The 18,237-nt window shown below is 36.4% G+C and overlaps 1 protein-coding gene and 1 pseudogene across 1 annotated transcript; one reads left to right on the forward strand and one right to left on the reverse strand.

Moving 5' to 3' along the window:
- Positions 1-177: 177 nt before the first annotated feature.
- On the reverse strand, positions 178-4,092 carry LOC104709226 (pentatricopeptide repeat-containing protein At5g19020, mitochondrial-like; annotated as a pseudogene).
- A 7,181-nt stretch (positions 4,093-11,273) lies between these two features.
- On the forward strand, positions 11,274-13,921 carry LOC104732890 (uncharacterized). The gene is made up of 2 exons (XM_010452491.3): positions 11,274-13,333; positions 13,556-13,921. The coding sequence occupies exons 1-2, from the start codon at positions 11,311-11,313 to the stop codon at positions 13,678-13,680; spliced, it is 2,148 nt and encodes a 715-aa protein (XP_010450793.3). The 5' UTR covers positions 11,274-11,310; the 3' UTR covers positions 13,681-13,921.
- Positions 13,922-18,237: the final 4,316 nt, after the last annotated feature.

The following is an 18,237-nucleotide window of genomic DNA, read 5'->3' on the forward strand; positions in this document are numbered from 1 at the left end:
TCTAGGTAATTTCCCTTATAATACCCTCAAATATTTGATGGAGAAGACCCATTGGAAGTCTAAACAAAATTACCAAAGTGGAGATCTTTTAGGAATGGTCAAACAGCTTTTAAAATACAAAGCACTTTCGTTTGGAACATAAATAAATAACCAGCTCAGCTTTGGTAGAAACTCTACTAGGCCGGAACAATTCAGACAACACCACTGAAGGCACGTGACCACTCAACATCTTTCATCCGCATCTCTTCTCTGACCGAAGCTACATCATCCCATCTCCCTGCGTCTGCATAAACGTTCGAAAGCATAAGTTTGCATCCTCCGTGAGCTGGATCCATCGCCGCTAGCTCAGTAGCCCCAAGCTCGGCGATCTCAACGTTCCCGTGAGTCCGTGAAGCCGATAATAACATCCCCCAGATCATCACATCCGCCTTTACAGGCATCTTCTTGATCATTTCTTTTGCTTCCTCTAATCTCCCAGCTTTCCCAAATAAATCAACCATACATCCGTAATGCTTTATGTCAGGCTCGATCCCGTGATCCCTCTTCATGCTTTCGAAATACGTTTTGCCTATCTCCACTAGGCCTGCATGGCAGCATGCGCTCAAGACACCGACAAATGTGATGCTGTTTGGTTTGATTGGGAGAGATTAGAGGTCAGAGTAGAGATCAAGAGCTAGTTTTGCATGACCATGTGTAGCTGACCCGCAAATGATAGCGTTCCAGGGAGAGATTGTTGAGGAACATATGTTCTTTGTTTGGCGGAAAACATTTAGAGCCGTTTCGATGCTACCACATTTAGCGTACATGTCGATGATAGCAGCGCTTAGATTGTTGTTGGGAGGAATTGAGCTACGGTTTAGATACTCCTGTGCTCTTATCCCTTCTTCCAATGCGCCTAGAGATGAAATAGCAGAGAAAACACTCACCATTGTGATGGCATCTGGTTTCACTTGGCTACTATTGATCATTTCCCTAAAGATGAAGAGCTAACTGAGGCGAAAGACTCTGCGCGTAACCCGATATCATAGTGTTCCATGAAAAGATGTCTTTATCACTAGTCTGGTTAAATACTTCTCTTGCCTGTTCAACCATCCCATTCTTCACAAATCCTGCAATCAAAGCGTTTCTCGAAGCAATGTGGTACTTAACGCTTGCTTCAAACTGCTGAAGAGCGAGTTTCATGTCATTAGAGACGGCGTAGAAATGTATGTAATTACGTATGTGTGCATAAAGTAAATTAGACACAAGAGATTTGTTAACGGGGTTCAGTTAACCTATATCCCCGGGACCTAGTCCAAAAACCATTCACTAGAAAAGTCTGCAACCTACAATCACTATATGGTCTCCACCACTCTTTTCTAGAATTACAATGAAATAAGAACTACTACTCATTGTCTTTTCTGACAAGTATAGATCTTCAACAAAACCATCAAAAGATCTCTCTATCTTTTTAATGGGGCAACGTCACACACATGTGTGCCTCTCTCGATAAACCCTAGACGCGCAACCTCTTTCGATCACGACTGCGTTCTATTTATATGCTCCTCAAGAGCAAGAGCCCTAAACTCCTCAAGTTTGGACTTCTCTCTCAAACAAGGCCTACATGGCTTCTCTAATGATCTCAAAGCCCACATGACACTTGCGTTTCTTACATCTCTTATAAGACACCAATGCTACACATCTCTTCAAGATCGTGACTTAATACTCCTCTTCAGTTCATGTATGTTTCTCTCTTCATCCACTCTTCAGTACTAGCTCTTGTGTCATACACACACTTCTAACAATCAGTAACAACTACACCTACAATGTATGATCGTTGCTTTTATGAAATCATAACAATTTTCACGATGTTACCATGAAGTTGCAAACCAATGGAACTGCCGGATGATCGAGCCGAAGCAGAGAGTTAATTCAATAAAATAACCCTAAAACTAGTATCCGATTAATTCCCGTTTAATCTCTGATTTTCTCGGTAGGCGTTAGGCCCACTCCAACCGTCCGACTAGCGTCTAGCGATTTCTAAAACAAGGCTACAAATTAAAGAGGAATCGAAACAAAAAGGTGTGCACTACAAAGTGAGCGTGAAGGAAGTTTCATTTCATATATACCAAATTTTGATACACAGCACAAGTATAAAAGAAGAATTCAATAACGAAATTTTACACTTTATATATATATATATATATATATATATATATATAACAATTGTACAGACATTAACTGTGATCAAAATCATTCTCATCTTACACAAGTTTGAGGGAGTGAACAGAACAGAAGAATAACACTCCAACCTAGACAGGTTTTGATGTCCATCAAAAATCCATAATGGACCAAAAGACAAGATATCCCAACTACATAACAGAGTCCATTAGAGCATCATTACTGGGAGATGCTCTCACAGTTACTTTTATGAATGTGGCCCAAAAACAAAATAAAAAATCCATTATTTGGTCAAATAAGAAGAGAATCGTTTCTTCTGTTGCTTGTGGAAGCAACGATTCTCAACAATATCAACAGGTGTCGACTTTTGAGTGGTTACTATTAATTGTGATTAAAATATATATAATTTTTTAAGAAACGTTAAAAGCAGTGCTGGGCTAATGATGGTCTTAAGATGACCAAATCATATGAGGAATTCAAGCAAAAAGGTGTGCACACCACAAAGTGAGCGTCAAGGAAGTTTCATGTATTACCAAATTAGCACATGTATAATAAATAAGAACTCAACAACCTATGTTTGAAAAGAAAAATAATTTGACCTTCGGTTATAATACCCCAACACGTGAACGAGTGAATAGCTACTAATAACAACACTCTACACTTTAGGAGAGCTCATTTTGCATAGAATATATACCAATCAATGCTAAATGTTACTTGGCCTATTCATTAAGATACACCCACTCTTTTTTGTCAACTGAATTTATATTTATCCAACCGGTGAGATCAAATAGTTACCAGACACAAACAGATCAAACACCCTATACCCTCTTGTTAGCCTACTCTAGCACCACTGCCATCATACAACAAGTGGTCTATACAAAAAACCAACCTCTCCCTGAACCAAAAAACCAGGCACAGAAAGATCTAAGCTAACAACCACCAAAAAGCACAGCATACAATTCAAACAGAGGGGAAACCTCCTTCTTCCAAGAAGACAGTGTTCAACCAGTCTGGATGCCCTGAAGCAACATAAGACTGTATCCTTAGATCCCCTATGACGCTTTGAGCAATGAGGTTTGCTCCTCTGTTTGTTGCAGCTACTTCCAGTTCCAATTTCCACTCCACAAAAGGTCTTAAAAAGCGTTGTAAAGCCACCACCTGGGGTTTAAACAATGGCCACACTGCTGGTCTGCAAACTGCTCCAACTAAGGCCTTGTCCTGAAACGAGAAAATTACTCTATCCAGCTTATGACTTGCCAAACTCTCCAAAGCCCAGAGCACACATCTCAGCATAGCATCTCCTGTGATAGATATATTCGAGAAGGCTCGTCTACTATGTAGCACGACCACCCCATTTTCATCTCTTAAAACCCAAGCCCCCCTGCCAATTGGTTTCGTTTAGACCAAGCACACCCAGTATTACATTTTAACCAGTTAACTGGTGGTTTCATCCAACCCTTAACCGATGGTAAGGACTCGGCCATATCTCCCATACAAACTACAAACTACAGACTCATTCACCTCCTCCTCTCTCTCTGCTAATTGAGCCTCAAACCACTCCTCCACGTCTCCTCTGATTTTCTCCACTGACTCTAATGCAGAAAACAACTTACCCTCAAAGAGAAAGGAGTTTCTATTAGTCCAAATTCTCCAAAGAATCCAAGGGAAACTTTTACGCAGAGAGGCAGGCCAAAGACTGATATCTTTGTTTTCCAAAAGGTGGAAAATGTTAGAAAAAACAGAGCCATTTTGAAACATGTCACAAGGAGAAGGAAAATCAGATAAAGCCCAGATTTAATGAGCCATGAAACACGTAAATAAGGTGTGATTTGTTGATTCTTCAAAATCACCACATACATGACAGACTTCATCAACCTCCATACCTCTACCATTAAGGTTCACCATTAAGATACACAAACTCATCTTCTTCATTTATTTTCATATGTCGTTAAATTGTTATGGCATTTGCATAATACAACTTTCATTCTTCGTAAGAATGAATACACGTAATTTCAACTCTAAGACTAGGTGAATAAAAACAAATATCTCAATGCAAATCTCAAACATTAATAAAGAATACCATTATACAATTAACAAAAATTAGAACCCATTAAGTTTTACAGTAACACAATATTAATCATCTCTACTTTTGTGTGTTTACATTAAACTAACCTATTCAATACACCGACTCGTTTTGCCATCATTTCTTTCAAATGTCATTAAATTGTCGTCATGTGCTACATATGCAGAAGAATTCCATTTTTATACAAGTGAGGGTAATTCAACTCTAAGAAAAAAAAATATCTCAACGCAAATCTTAAACATTAAGAATACCATTAATTTTTCTTTAAAAAAAACTACCTATGTAGTATAGGGTTTCAACTTGTGTACCTTTATGCTCTACCTATTTTCTTCTAAACAACATTTGTTTTTCTCAATTACACTTAAATTAATTGAGTTCTATGCAATTAACCAAAATAAATTATGCTCATAAAAAATCAATTTTTGGCGTTTTAAAATCGATAATTCGCGATTACTGTACCACAATTGCCTTAACCCAACTCAAAATATCAGACCCGATAAAATTTTTTTTGCCCGTTATCCTATCTAATAAAACCAAATCGAATTGGGGAAAAACAAAAATTAGGTTTTCTTCGTTCTTCTTCTTCCTCGAGACCAAGAAAATCGAGTTTCTCCTCTTCTCTTCTTCTGTTTCCTCAATTTAATTTCTTCTTCTCCAATTGATTTTGCTTCGTCGTTTGCTTTGGGTGTCACGAACTGAGAGTCAAAAGCATCATCGTCGGGTCCGAATTAAACGAGAGGGCACAAAGATGTCGTAAGTTTTGATATATCTCTTACTTGATGGTTATTGATGTTGGATTTGTTTTAATTTGTCCCGAATTGTTTCAGTTCTTTCAATGATTAATCAATCATTCTTTGTGTACACTTTTCAGTAAAACTTTCTATTAACCGCGGTTTATGATCCTCGATTTTATCCATAACATAGTCAACTGCAACACTGCATGCAAACATATTTACGACGTCGATTTGCTTATTGGTTCCTTTTCATTCTAGACATGACTCAACTTGTTGAGATTTCTTTTCATTATGATTCTCAGGTACCTGAATCTCTTTCTTACTCATGTCTACATCTCTTCTAGAGATTTTCCATAACTCTTTGCTTCCTCGGTGCCATATTAATTTATGCTCATTTTCTTTACCGAGGATGCTTATATTTGGAACCATAAGTCTATGACACTTCATGCGATCTTTAGACTTACTAGCAGTTGATCTTATCCTTCAAGAACATTAATTGGAGCACATCTGGTATATGAGAATTTTCACTCAAGGTCAGAAAATGGCTCTTGCATGCCTTTAGCATCTTGGCAAACTTTGCCAATAAATTATCTTTTCAATTTCTAGCGCACATTTCAAAGTACGAGGATCAAGATAATTTCTCTCAATATATTTATTTACCAGCTGTTTATTTTCTCTCCCTCATGTTGGAAAGACTGACTCACTGAAACAACAGTCTTTGAATCTCAAGATATTCAATCATCAAGAGAGATCTATATCCAACATATTTCCAACATTCTTTCAAATTCCATCTTAATAACTGTGGTGGAGCAACACAAAATGTATAATACATTTAGATGGAATATATCTGGTTTCTGACCCAAACCAATTATAGTAGGGAGTACTCATAATAATTCGTTGACCTGATGCAAATTTATTGACATATAGAGTCATTTATGTCAGTTACTTAGCATGGTATCACCACCATTGTCAATTAATCAAATACTCTCGCAAACTCAAGGTTGCAAATTGATAACAAGAATATATGGTGGATGATCAGTCCACAATATCTCTTTTGAATACTTAGCATGGTATCATATAGAGTCATTTATGTCAGTTACTTAGCATGGTATCACCACCATTGTCAATTAACCAAATACTCTCGCAAACTCAAGGTTGCAAATTGATAACAAGAATATATGGTGGATGATCAGTCCACAATATCTCTTTTGAATACGTACCAGAAAATTGATATTATCCAAATTCATGGGGTCGGTGAAAGCCATATAATTCCGGCTTGCTTTGTAAAGCAGCACACAAAACACTAGGGAAACTCTTTAGGTTCACTAATGAATCTTTTCAGAAATTTCTGATTATTCTTTTTGCATCACTACTGAACCGGAATGGCTTAACCGGTCATGCCAAACAATGAGATTTTCACAAAGCATTTTATCTGCATGTAATCTCTAAAAATACCTTTATTGCCTTGGGTAATACTTATGATTTCAAAGTATTTTCTTCGCATATTGTCTCAACATGATTACTTTTCAAATCCTCAAAATTTGCTTTTTCATATGAGTGATTAAACTCATTTTGGGTGTGAACATAATCTTATTTTGTTCCATCACCTCTGTATGTGGGAGTCATGAATTCTCTCCCTCGAGATGATGACACTTCATGTCTATCAATCTCGATTTGAATTCCACTTTGTAATCAATAACATTCTCAAATTGGGTAATGTATTATATCTTAGACCCTTTTAACTTTGAGACTAATTGGGAGATTATAACACATAATTATCAAATTATGTTCCCATAGGCAATAGTATGTATACTCTTCAATAGCTTTCAATATTTTTTTTTCTACTACTTCTTATTATTGTAGTAGAATAGTGGAATTGTCTCACACTAACTTCTTTTATCATCATCATATATAGATGAGATAAGTACCTCATATACTTATTATTCACGTATAGTAGAGATACTAGTCGACTTAACCGCGAGATTATATATATATATATATATCATACCCATATTTATAACCACTTTTATAGCAACTTTCTTATCATTGATATGACATTTTGCTTTTCTTTGCATAAAGTCATATTCAGTTCAATGAATAGACCAAGCCAATAGGATGTGATTTACATCAACATCTCATAATTTTACACAGTCACAAAAAATGAGATTATAATATTTTAAAAATATTTTTCACTATATTGTGTCTTACATGACAACAATATTTTGTGACAAGTAGAATATATTTTCTCTAATATATTTCCAACAATGATATTATTTTCTATTATAATCTTGGTTATAATTGAATTAAGTTGTTTGTATATATTCTTTTATAGACTTTTAGTCATTTACTTTCTTTAAATTATTCTAAAGAATAAGTGAATTTTTATGGTCATATACTTGGACTTAAACCTCCTCATAGAAGTGATGCCAAGAAAATATAATCAGTAATCACTATTTAGTATTTTGTTACTAGATTTTTAATTTATTCACCAAAGAAGATTGGAGACATGATTTAAAATATTTCATCATGATATTGTATCTAATTTTAATTAGATTTAAATTTGTTATTAAACAAATAAAGTAATTCACAAATATTATAAACAATCATATAAATGAGTGTTAAATAAGTATTAAGCATCATTCACCATTTACTAGTTTGAAACTATCATGCCATTAAACTAGATTTTTAATTAATCTAACTAACTTTCATAGAAGATAATATGAAAATATGTTCCAAATTCGTGATTATGAAATTCTATTAATTATTATAAAAAATAGATTTTCATGAGCTATTCACGCGGTGCTTAATAATTAGTTTGCTAATGGATGGAAGTATGAAAGTAGTACTTATCTTGATTGAGCAGTCGAAACCGTATGCTACGGTGGGTTCGGAAGAAGAGATCTAAACCAAAGACCGTGTCTCCAAACAACGTCTATTAACGATAATTGCTCCATCCTTCGCTTTAAACCATTTTTGTGAAAGCAAGCTTTGACCAAATAAACCTAACAACCAAATACTTATATAATTTAGTTTTAGTCTTTATGATCGGCAATTTATAAAATTATAAGGCAGGAGAAGACACTTATAAGTAAATACTCGAATATGTTTTAGAGTAATTAAACAATAGAACGTGAATGTTTGTTTACTAAACAACGATTTACTCAACCATATAACAAAAGTAATAAAGCAATAAGATTCCAGCAATAAAAAGAAGCAACATACATCATAACAACGATATGATGATTATAATTATTTTTCATTCAGTTACGTACTTGATTGACAATTATAAAACATGAACTAATATATCATATACACAGATCAAAGATAAGTTAGAAATGAATTATAGTATAATATTTAATATAACAAAGCAATGAAATTCTCTTCAAGGAATAATCGGTTAGTGTTGGTGTCAAAATATATACGACCCTATAATTTACTAACCGACATAAACCAACGGAGGTCGTCGAACTAAACAATAATTAAAACTTGACAATATACAGATCTCACCGAACAAGTATCCGTAACAATATACATATCTCACCGAACAATAATTAATTAAGCATTAAACGATAAAGTATGAGGTTACTTATCTTTAGAATGAACGATAAAGGTGAGACGGCACTACGGTCTACGGCGGTAGAGATTTTGTGTTTGCCCCCGACATGGTCAGAGGACGTGGGAGAAAAAGAAATTTTGGAACGTACGGCGACCACTACTAATTTTTTTTTTTTTTGGATTTAGAGCATGTTAATAACGTGTTATAACAAAAGATTTAAGGAATTGTTCTCTTGTATTATTCATCTATTCTATATGATACAACATATATATAAGAATACATATTAGAGTTTAGAGTTTATACGCATCTATATAATATAATATATTTATAACAAATTACCTATTTTAGCTAATTTAATACCCAATATTTTAGTTAAATTAATACCCAATATATGCATGTCAGTATGTCACACGTAAGAAGTAAAAAGGATTTAACCTAAATGGTTCAATTGGTGCTTAATTAGAACATAAGTTAAGGGTCATTTTAAACATTTATAAACGATTTCACCAAGTTTTACTTATGAAAAATATAGGAAAATTCAATTATTTATAAAATATATGGAACCCAACATGTTCACATTGGTATAGTGTCGGTCCTGCTAGTAAGGTTCATTAAGCAAAATAACAAAATGACGAAAAATAGTGAAAATCTCTTTTATTGCTATCTTTTCATTTAATAATGAAAAAAAAAAAATTATATTATTTTTCTTTCTTCCTTCATAGAGAAAACCTAACAAGTAAATTGGATATTGCAATCTAAACAAATATTTTATCCATGGAATATTCCTATAAAATAAACAGAATTAATAATTATTTCCAAAACAAAACTATATGAACAAACTAAATATCCATAAGCGTATCTTTTATTTGTTTAGCAAAAGAATTAAATATCACTGAAATCTTTTGAAAGCCCTAAGTAATCTAATGCCTATTTAAAAACTGTTAAGGTTATCAGTTTAAGTTTTCATTCATCCACAAACGTCTAAGTCTCAGTATCCAAGCTTTCTAAGTCTCAGTATTCAAGCTTTCTAATAGTTATTTCTCATACCATCTTTTATAAGTGTTTCATACTTTTAAAATTATAGATATATATGTGTTTTGTTTGACAAAAAAAGAAAGAAAGATATATATATATATGTGTTGTATGTACAGTAAAACCTCTATAAATTAATAATGTTGGGACCAAGACATTTTATTAATTTATAGTGATATTAATTTATAGATATATTTTTAATTGTTTTTTTTTTTTAATTATGAATTGGAACAATTATAGCAAAATAAGATTAAACTTTCGGATGTTATAAATTTTATGGTTTAGGAATTGAACTTGTAATATTTATAAAGCATTATTGACAATAAATTACAAATACTATAAACAAATTGACTTATACACATGACATACATAAATTCAAATTTATGAATAATAATAATATTAATTCTCATATTTTAATAATCTGTCTAATTATCAAATTGTAAATGATGCATATCTAAAAATTAAAACTTTAAAATTTAATTATTTGTATGACATGTTATAAAATATTTTAGAGATATCATTATAGTTTGAAAATACAACATTACAAATGTTCTATAGAAATGAGTTTTAGGAGAAACATACACTATTATATCAGTATATATATATATATATATATAAATTTACATGATTATTAATTTATGATATTATTAGGACCATATTTTACATTGAGATTTCAAAAAAATTATTATCTTATTATCTTATCGAATATTGTTAATTTTTACACTGGCCCGACTTGGGACCAGCAAAATTTATTAATTTATAGTGATTATTAATTTATAGAGTATTAATTTATAGAGGTTTTACTGTATTATGTATATATATAGTTTACCTCTCTATACAGTTTATCTCCCTTTTATTCAAATTTCTTACGTCTCAAAATTATTAGCCTATCTAATTGAAAAAAAGATAATAAGCATATATTTCTAAAGCTTACCTGCTTACCTTCTTCCACAACAGGCCGGTCCATTAGCCAACTTCCTACATTTGTAAGAGCGGAATTTGATATTTGGTGTGATGGTGCCTTGTGTTGGTTCTTTTTTCTGTTTCAAGTTGATAAATTATTAAATTTAGTTATTTCTTTTGTTGTTTATTATTATAAATTTATAATATAATTTATATAAAAATATTAAATAAAAACTGTAATTTAATAAATCATGTGCCTAAGAAAAATATAGCAAAATATTGTTATTAAAACTATAGTTGCACAATGAACACCAATCTCACGAGTAGTCAATGAAATTATGACTATATATTATCATAATAATGCGATGAAATATGAGTTACATTGGCAATAACTGCAAAAGATTATGTTTTTAATCATGTCATAAAATGTATGCGACAACAAGGACAAATAAATACTACAAAACTAGTAACAATAACTGTTTTTTTATTTTGTGTAGCATTTCATTTATGAAAATTTATAATTGCACTAAAATGTTGTGATTACACCACTAATTTAATGCATCAATATTGTTGCAAAAATGCAACACTTGTGACATATTTTGTATGTCAATAATTTGTAACAAATCATAATTGCAAACATACGCTACATTATACAACAAATTTACTACAAAAGTATTATTGCAATACATGAAGGATAGCCTAAAATTTGAAACCCTGCCAAAAAAAAAGGAAAAAACAAGGAAACAAAAGCTGGGGATATAGAATCATTCTTACTAAAGACAAATTTGATTTTTCAACAAATTTCCCATTAAAAGAAAATTCCATGTGATCTAGGGTTTGATATGCTTTGGTTCAGTGCTGTTGAGAGGCGGAAGATTGGTCTTTCGTGTGCTCTGGTTACGTTTGGATCTCGGAGATGGATCGGAAATCTGTCTTCGATTTGGTCTGGGTTCACTCGGGACTTACGGGATCTCTTTCTCTATGGTGGGGATCGAGTTGGATCGAATCTTATCGGGCTGATTGAGGATTCGATACGGTACGGGTGGATTGAGGATTTGTATCGGGTTGGTTTTATTGAGGTTGATTCGATTCGGGTTGATTGCGAGTGCGATAGGATTTGCTTCCGGATTGCATGGCGATTGATTTTGCTTGTTATACATTGTCGAGATTTTCATATCATGTTGATTGAGGCTCCACCTGAATATACTATCGGGAGGATTCATTGGTATGTTAATTATGGTATGAGATCAATTCTCTTTCCTTGGTTTGTCAGATGGGTATCTCGTTACGATCTTGTATTGGTGATTCTGGAATGTTTTGTGATGTTCTCTGAGATATCAATTTCGGACAGATTTTGTCTATCCCTTGACAATGGGTGTTTTGTTCAAGTGGTATTTATCCGCGAGCTCAGTTTGATAGGGTGGTTTTATAACTGCTGGATCATTCTTTCTTCAGTGGGCGATTTGTCTGATTTTCTGAGAGAATTGTGTCTTGCGGTGTCGTGTTTTTCAGACCTCAAGGAGTTTTGGTTGTGTCGTTGGTGGTCTATCATGTCTCAGTTAGCACTCAACAAAGGCAAAGCTCCGTTGGTCCGTACGGAGACAGTGAGGATCGCTAATTCGGTTTTGGCTCAGAGAATACAACAATTCTCACTGACTCTTATTGGGCGTTTGATGAATCCAAGTGTTCAGCAAATGGAGTCTTTGGTGGCTAATCTACCGAAGATTTGGAAGCTGGAGGACAAGGTGGTAGGAGCAGACTTGGGTCAGGGCTTATTTCAGTTTAATTTTGAGGCTGAAGAGGAACTGCAGGCGGTGCTGATGAACGGTCCATACCATTTTGATGGGTGGATGCTCGCGTTGGTGAAATGGGAGCCTATCATATCATCTACTTATCCCTCCGCAATCAACTTTTGGGTTAAGGTAACGGGTATTCCCATGCATCTTTGGGAAGAAGCGACTTTGAGAGCAATAGGTAAGAAGGTGGGTATTCTCAGGGAGATTGATGAGGAGACTGGAAGTTTCTGTGTGACTGTTAATGGCTTTAATCCTCTCCTTTTCAAGATGGTTGTTCCCTTTGAGTTTGGAGATGAGGTTATTGTCTCCCTTGAGTATGAGAAGCTGACAGGTTTTTGTGAGCATTGTTCTCGTCTAACTCATGATGTGCGTGAGTGCCCAGAATTGAAGAAGGGAGCGGGGGAGCAGGTCGCGGAACAGCAAGTGGATAAACGGTTTGTTCTGAAACATCATCTTCAGGGTAAGCAAGGGGGATTCAAAAGTGAAGGTGGTTGGGAGAAACCAAGGAAGCATGTTAAGAGGGCTTTGGATTTCCAGGGTCACGAGGGTATGCACGGAGATGGGGGTGCTTATGGTTCCCGATATCAAGAAAGGTTCCAAGGTTCAACGTGGGGACAGAAAAAACAGTTTACAGCTGTGGAGTCTAGTGGCTCTGGTGGACAGAGAGGTTCGCAGATGCTAAGTGGTGAGTTAGAGGGACAGGTTCCTTCCTTCAATCTGAATCGAAAGGGTATGGGACCTGTGTGGCCAAAACCGTTGTATAAGGTCAAACAGGGGAGCGCGGTGAAACAGAATGCTGTTGCAAAGAGATCCCAAGAGGAAGAGGATGCGGTTGGGAGAGGTTCCACTTCTCAGGCTGTTACGGTTGCTCCGGAAGAGACTCTCACCGGATTGGTCAAGGAGGGAGAGGAGACTGGCTTTATGGAGGAGAATGATGACTTGTTGGAGGAGGGAGAATATCCCGAAGGTGATGATGCGGTTATACCTGATACTGAGTTGGGTAAGGAGGACGACACTCTCACCGAGCAGGGTACGGATTCACAGTCGGATATGACTGGTGATTCACAAGGTAAACCTCCTGTTTTAGTCTTGCCGGATTCGGTTTTGGGTCTTGTTAATAACGCTTTGGCTGATGTTAAGCTAGTGGATCCGGTAATACATAGGGTGAGACTTAATAGGCCTAATGTTAGAAAGGGTGTTAGTGGTTCAGGAATAGTTGCTAAAAATGTTGTTAGGACTTTGGCTTCTCCGGGGAAACGGTTATTGGCTAAGGCGTTATCTAAACCTGCAGGTGCAGGAAAAAAACAGAAGAGTCAGGGGAGGCAAGATATTCCCTTGAGAGGTAAACCAGCGGATGGTAGTCGTCAAGTCAAGAAAGGGACGGTGGCTCTCCCGAAACCACCGGCGCACACGTGAAGATCCTGAGTTGGAACTGTCAGGGCATTGGGGTTGATCTGACAGAGAAGTATTTGGGTGATTTATGGAAGCAACATCGACCAGACATTTTATTTTTATCAGAAACTAAGAAATGTTTTTCTTATTTGCAAAAGTTTCAGAATAAGTTTGGTTTTAATAATTTGTATACTGTTGAACCCTGCGGGACAAGTGGTGGTTTAGCATTATTTTACAAAGATGAAATAAAACTCTCAGTTCTTTATGATTGTGATCGCATTATAGATGTACAAGCTTTCTTTGGCCAACAATTAGTTTATATGTCTTTTATTTATGGGGATCCGGTCCCCCAAAATCGAGTAAAAGTATGGGATAAATTATCGGATATCGGGTCTTTCCGTGTTGATCCGTGGTTTATGATTGGTGATTTCAATGAATTGAGTGGTAATCATGAGAAAAGGGGAGGTGCTTTGCGTCCAGCCTCTTCTTTTGTGCCTTTTAATTCCATGATCCGACATTGTGGGATGTTAGAGTTTCCTTGTTATGGTGAGCATTTATCATGGAGGGGTAATCGGTGCAATAACCAGGTTGTTCGGTGCCGGTTAGATCGTGCTTTGGGTAATGAGGACTGGCAATGTTTTTTCCCGAATTCCAAGGTAGACTATTTGGATATGATTGGTTCTGATCATTGTCCAATTTTGGCAACTTGTCTGAAGACACATATAAAACGGAATCGGCAATTCCGTTTTGACAAATGCTGGTTGGGGAAGGATGGATTATCCGGGGCAGTTGAGTCAGGTTGGAATCGTACTATAAATTTCCGGCCTACGGGCTTTGTGGATAAAATAAAGAATTGCAGGAATTCGATTTCTTGGTGGAGAAAGAATAATATTTTTTCTGGCCCAAGACTCATTTCGTCCTTAAAGGCGGCGTTACAGGAGGCGAAAATGGATGATTCAATTTCTCAGGAGGAAATTCGAGGTATAGAGAGGAAATTAAAAGAAGCATATCGGGATGAGGAGTTATATTGGCAACAAAAGAGTAGGAAGTTCTGGTTAAGGGTTGGGGATAAGAATACAAAATTTTTCCAAGCTTCTACTAAACAGCGTCGGGTAAGAAATAGGATCATTGGTCTTTTTGATACAGATAATGTATGGAATGAATCGGCTTCAGGTATGGAGAATATTGCTACAAAATATTTTGAGGACCTTTTTAGGAATTCAGATGCTCAAGGTGTGTCAGAGATGTTACAGGAGGTTACCCCTTTAATATCGGATACTATGAATAGAGATCTAATTCGGGATATTTCTGAAGCCGAAGTTCGGAAAGCTCTGTTTGCTATGCACCCGGAGAAGACACCAGGACCTGATGGTATGACGGCCTTGTTTTTTCAACGATTCTGGTCTTCCTTAAAAGGGGATTTAGTGGCTCTAGTCAGAGAGTTTTTCCGTTCAGGACGTTTTGACCCGTGTTTAAATGAGACGAATATTTGTCTTATTCCTAAAGTTGATCGTCCGCAGCGGATGGCGGAGTTTAGGCCGATAAGTCTTTGTAATGTGAGCTATAAAATTATTTCTAAGATCCTGTGTTTTCGGCTTAAGCGGTTTCTCCCATCTTTGGTTTCCGAAACTCAGTCGGCTTTTGTTTCGGGTCGTTTAATAACGGATAATATATTGGTTGCGCAGGAGATGTTTCATGGGTTAAATACTAATAATAGGTGCAAGTCGGAATTTCTGGCTTTCAAAACGGATATGAGTAAGGCTTATGACCGTGTAGAATGGGCTTTTTTAGAGGCAGTCATGGTTAAGTTAGGGTTTGATCGGAATTGGATCTCTTGGATCATGTGGTGTGTATCTTCGGTGTCGTATCAAGTTCTTCTTAATGGTCAACCCCGGGGTTTTATTAAACCACAGCGGGGTCTTCGTCAGGGGGACCCGTTGTCACCGTACTTGTTTATACTCTGTACAGAGGTTCTGATAGCGAATATCAAAAAGGCAGAACGGGAGAAAAAGGTAACGGGTATCACAATCGCCCGGGATAGTCCTACCATTTCGCATTTGTTGTTTGCTGATGACAGTCTTTTCTTCTGTAAAGCAGAGGCGACAGAATGTCAGACGGTCATGGAAATTATCAGGAATTACGGCAAAGCCTCAGGACAAGAGGTTAATTTAGAGAAATCATCTATAATGTTTGGCAAGAAGGTTCCTACTGAGATAAGGGATCAGTTGAAGTCAGTTATTGGTATTACCAAAGAGGGAGGTATGGGATCTTATTTGGGCATTCCTGAAAGCCTCCAGGGTTCAAAAAATAAGGTTTTTGGATATGTCAAGGATCGATTGGATGATCGTGTCAATGGTTGGAATGCAAAGCTTTTATCAAAAGGTGGTAAGGAGATTATGATTAAATCGGTGGCTTTGGCACTTCCCACGCATGTGATGTCCTGTTACAAATTGCCGCAAGAGTTGACATCTAAATTAACGAGTGCTATTTCCACTTTTTGGTGGAAATCCAACGATAAGGCTCATGGTTTACATTGGGTGGCTTGGGATAAACTATGTAAGGATAAGTGTGATGGGGGTCTAGGTTTCAGAGCCTTGGAACAATTTAATGATGCTATGTTAGCAAAACAGTATTGGCGTTTAATTCAACACCCGACGTCATTAATGGCGAGGGTTTTGAAAGGCTGATATTTTAGCAATAAACACCCGCTTATGGCCAAAAAACCTTCTAATCCCTCCTTTGCCTGGAGGAGTATTTTTTCAACGAAAGATTTAGTGGAATATGGAGCGCGATGGGCGGTAGGTTCGGGTAGTTCTATTTCGGTTTGGAGAGATCCATGGATTCCGGATATTAGACCACGTCCTGCCAATGGTCGGGGACGACTCTGGTTACCGAGCTTGATGGTGAACCACTTAATTAATCCTGTCACGAAGGATTGGCACTTGCCTACTCTAGAAGAGTTTCTGGATCCGGGGGATATACCGATTATTCGGCGTATGTCGGTCAGTAAGGTCCAGCAACGGGATCGGTTAGTATGGCATTTTACCAAGTCAGGGAAGTATACGGTTAAATCAGGTTATAGATTAGCCAGAGAACTGATGACGGAAGTCGAATACGGACCAACATGTATGGCCCTCAGGGCCCAGGTGTGGAAGCTGGATGTTCCCCCAAAGGTCCAACATTTTTTCTGGCAGATTGCGTCGGGCACCCTCCCAGTGCTCGAACGACTTGCGTATAGGGGTATCCGGTGTGATACACTCTGCAAACGGTGTGGGGCTGCACCAGAAACTATCAATCATGCTCTCTTTGAGTGCCCTCGCTCGCTCGATGTTTGGGAGTTGTCCCTAGTTTCGTTAGTCCCCGATGGCTTTCCATTTGCTTCAATTTATGCAAATTTAGACTTTATTTTTTGGCGGGCAGCCTCTCAGTCGGGGGATTCGGATGTAGCTAATCGTCTTCCTTGGATACTTTGGACATTATGGAAAGATAGGAATAAAAAAGTTTTTCAGGGGTTACAGGCCGAGCCGACGGAAATTCTACACCAGGCGAATAATGATAAATTACTATGGGAAGAAGCAAAATCCTATTCGGATAGGTATTTGCATACTACGCCTCTGGTGGAGGATAGGGGAGCGTTTCCTCGATGTCAGATTGATGGTTCTTGGAAAGGGTCAGATGCTATGCAGGGTCTAGGATGGTGGTGTTGTAGTGATGATGATGCGACTCTCCTTTTGGGAGCACGGAGTCAGAGATGCGGTCCTACATCCTTACATGCAGAGCTACAAGCCTTGATTTGGGCTATGGAGTCACTCTTGGCGGCTGGAGTTGGATGTCAAAGCTTTGAGACAGACTGTGCAGAATTGGTGGCGATGGTGCAGACGCCTGACGATTGGCCATCTTTTTCGAACCTGTTAGAGGAGTTTCTTGTGCTCAGACCATGCTTTTCCTCGTTCTCCCTGATCAGGATCTCTAGAGAGCTCAATGTAAGGGCAGATTGTCTAGCCCGTTCTTCAAGATTGCTTTCCTCTGAAATTTCCTTTGTAAACTCTTTTCCTCCGGTTTGGGCAACCAATCTTGGAGTTATTTTTTAATTTGATTAATGTTTGGTTGAAAAAAAAAAAAAAAAAAAGTATTATTGCATTAATATGACATATATGTAAGAAGACAATTAATTGCAATTTTTGCAATATTTTTGTAACAAATATGAATTTGAAACACTGATATAGCAACAATAGAATTTTTGTCTCAATTTTATTGTCATATCATGTTTGCAACAAAATAGTTGACTTATTGCAACAATGTTGAATGTTGTAAGATGACTTTTTTTCTGTAGTGATGACAATATGAGAGCATCGTTATCGATGATATCCACCAAAATGTCTTTAAAACAAAAAAAAAAAATATTTTAATTATATAATTATATTCTAATTTTTTAATACAGTTAATCCACTAATAAAAGAATGGATGTAAATTTTTTTCTCATCCTTTGTCTCAAATCTTACAGAGAATCATAATTATTTTCTCCCTCCTACTTTTTCTCTATTTTTTCTTTTATATATATTTATAGATACTCTCCCGATG

Source organism: Camelina sativa, chromosome 8 (genome assembly GCF_030686135.1).
Source record: "Camelina sativa cultivar CO46 ecotype springtype chromosome 8, ASM3068613v1".
Lineage (NCBI taxonomy): Eukaryota > Viridiplantae > Streptophyta > Magnoliopsida > Brassicales > Brassicaceae > Camelina > Camelina sativa.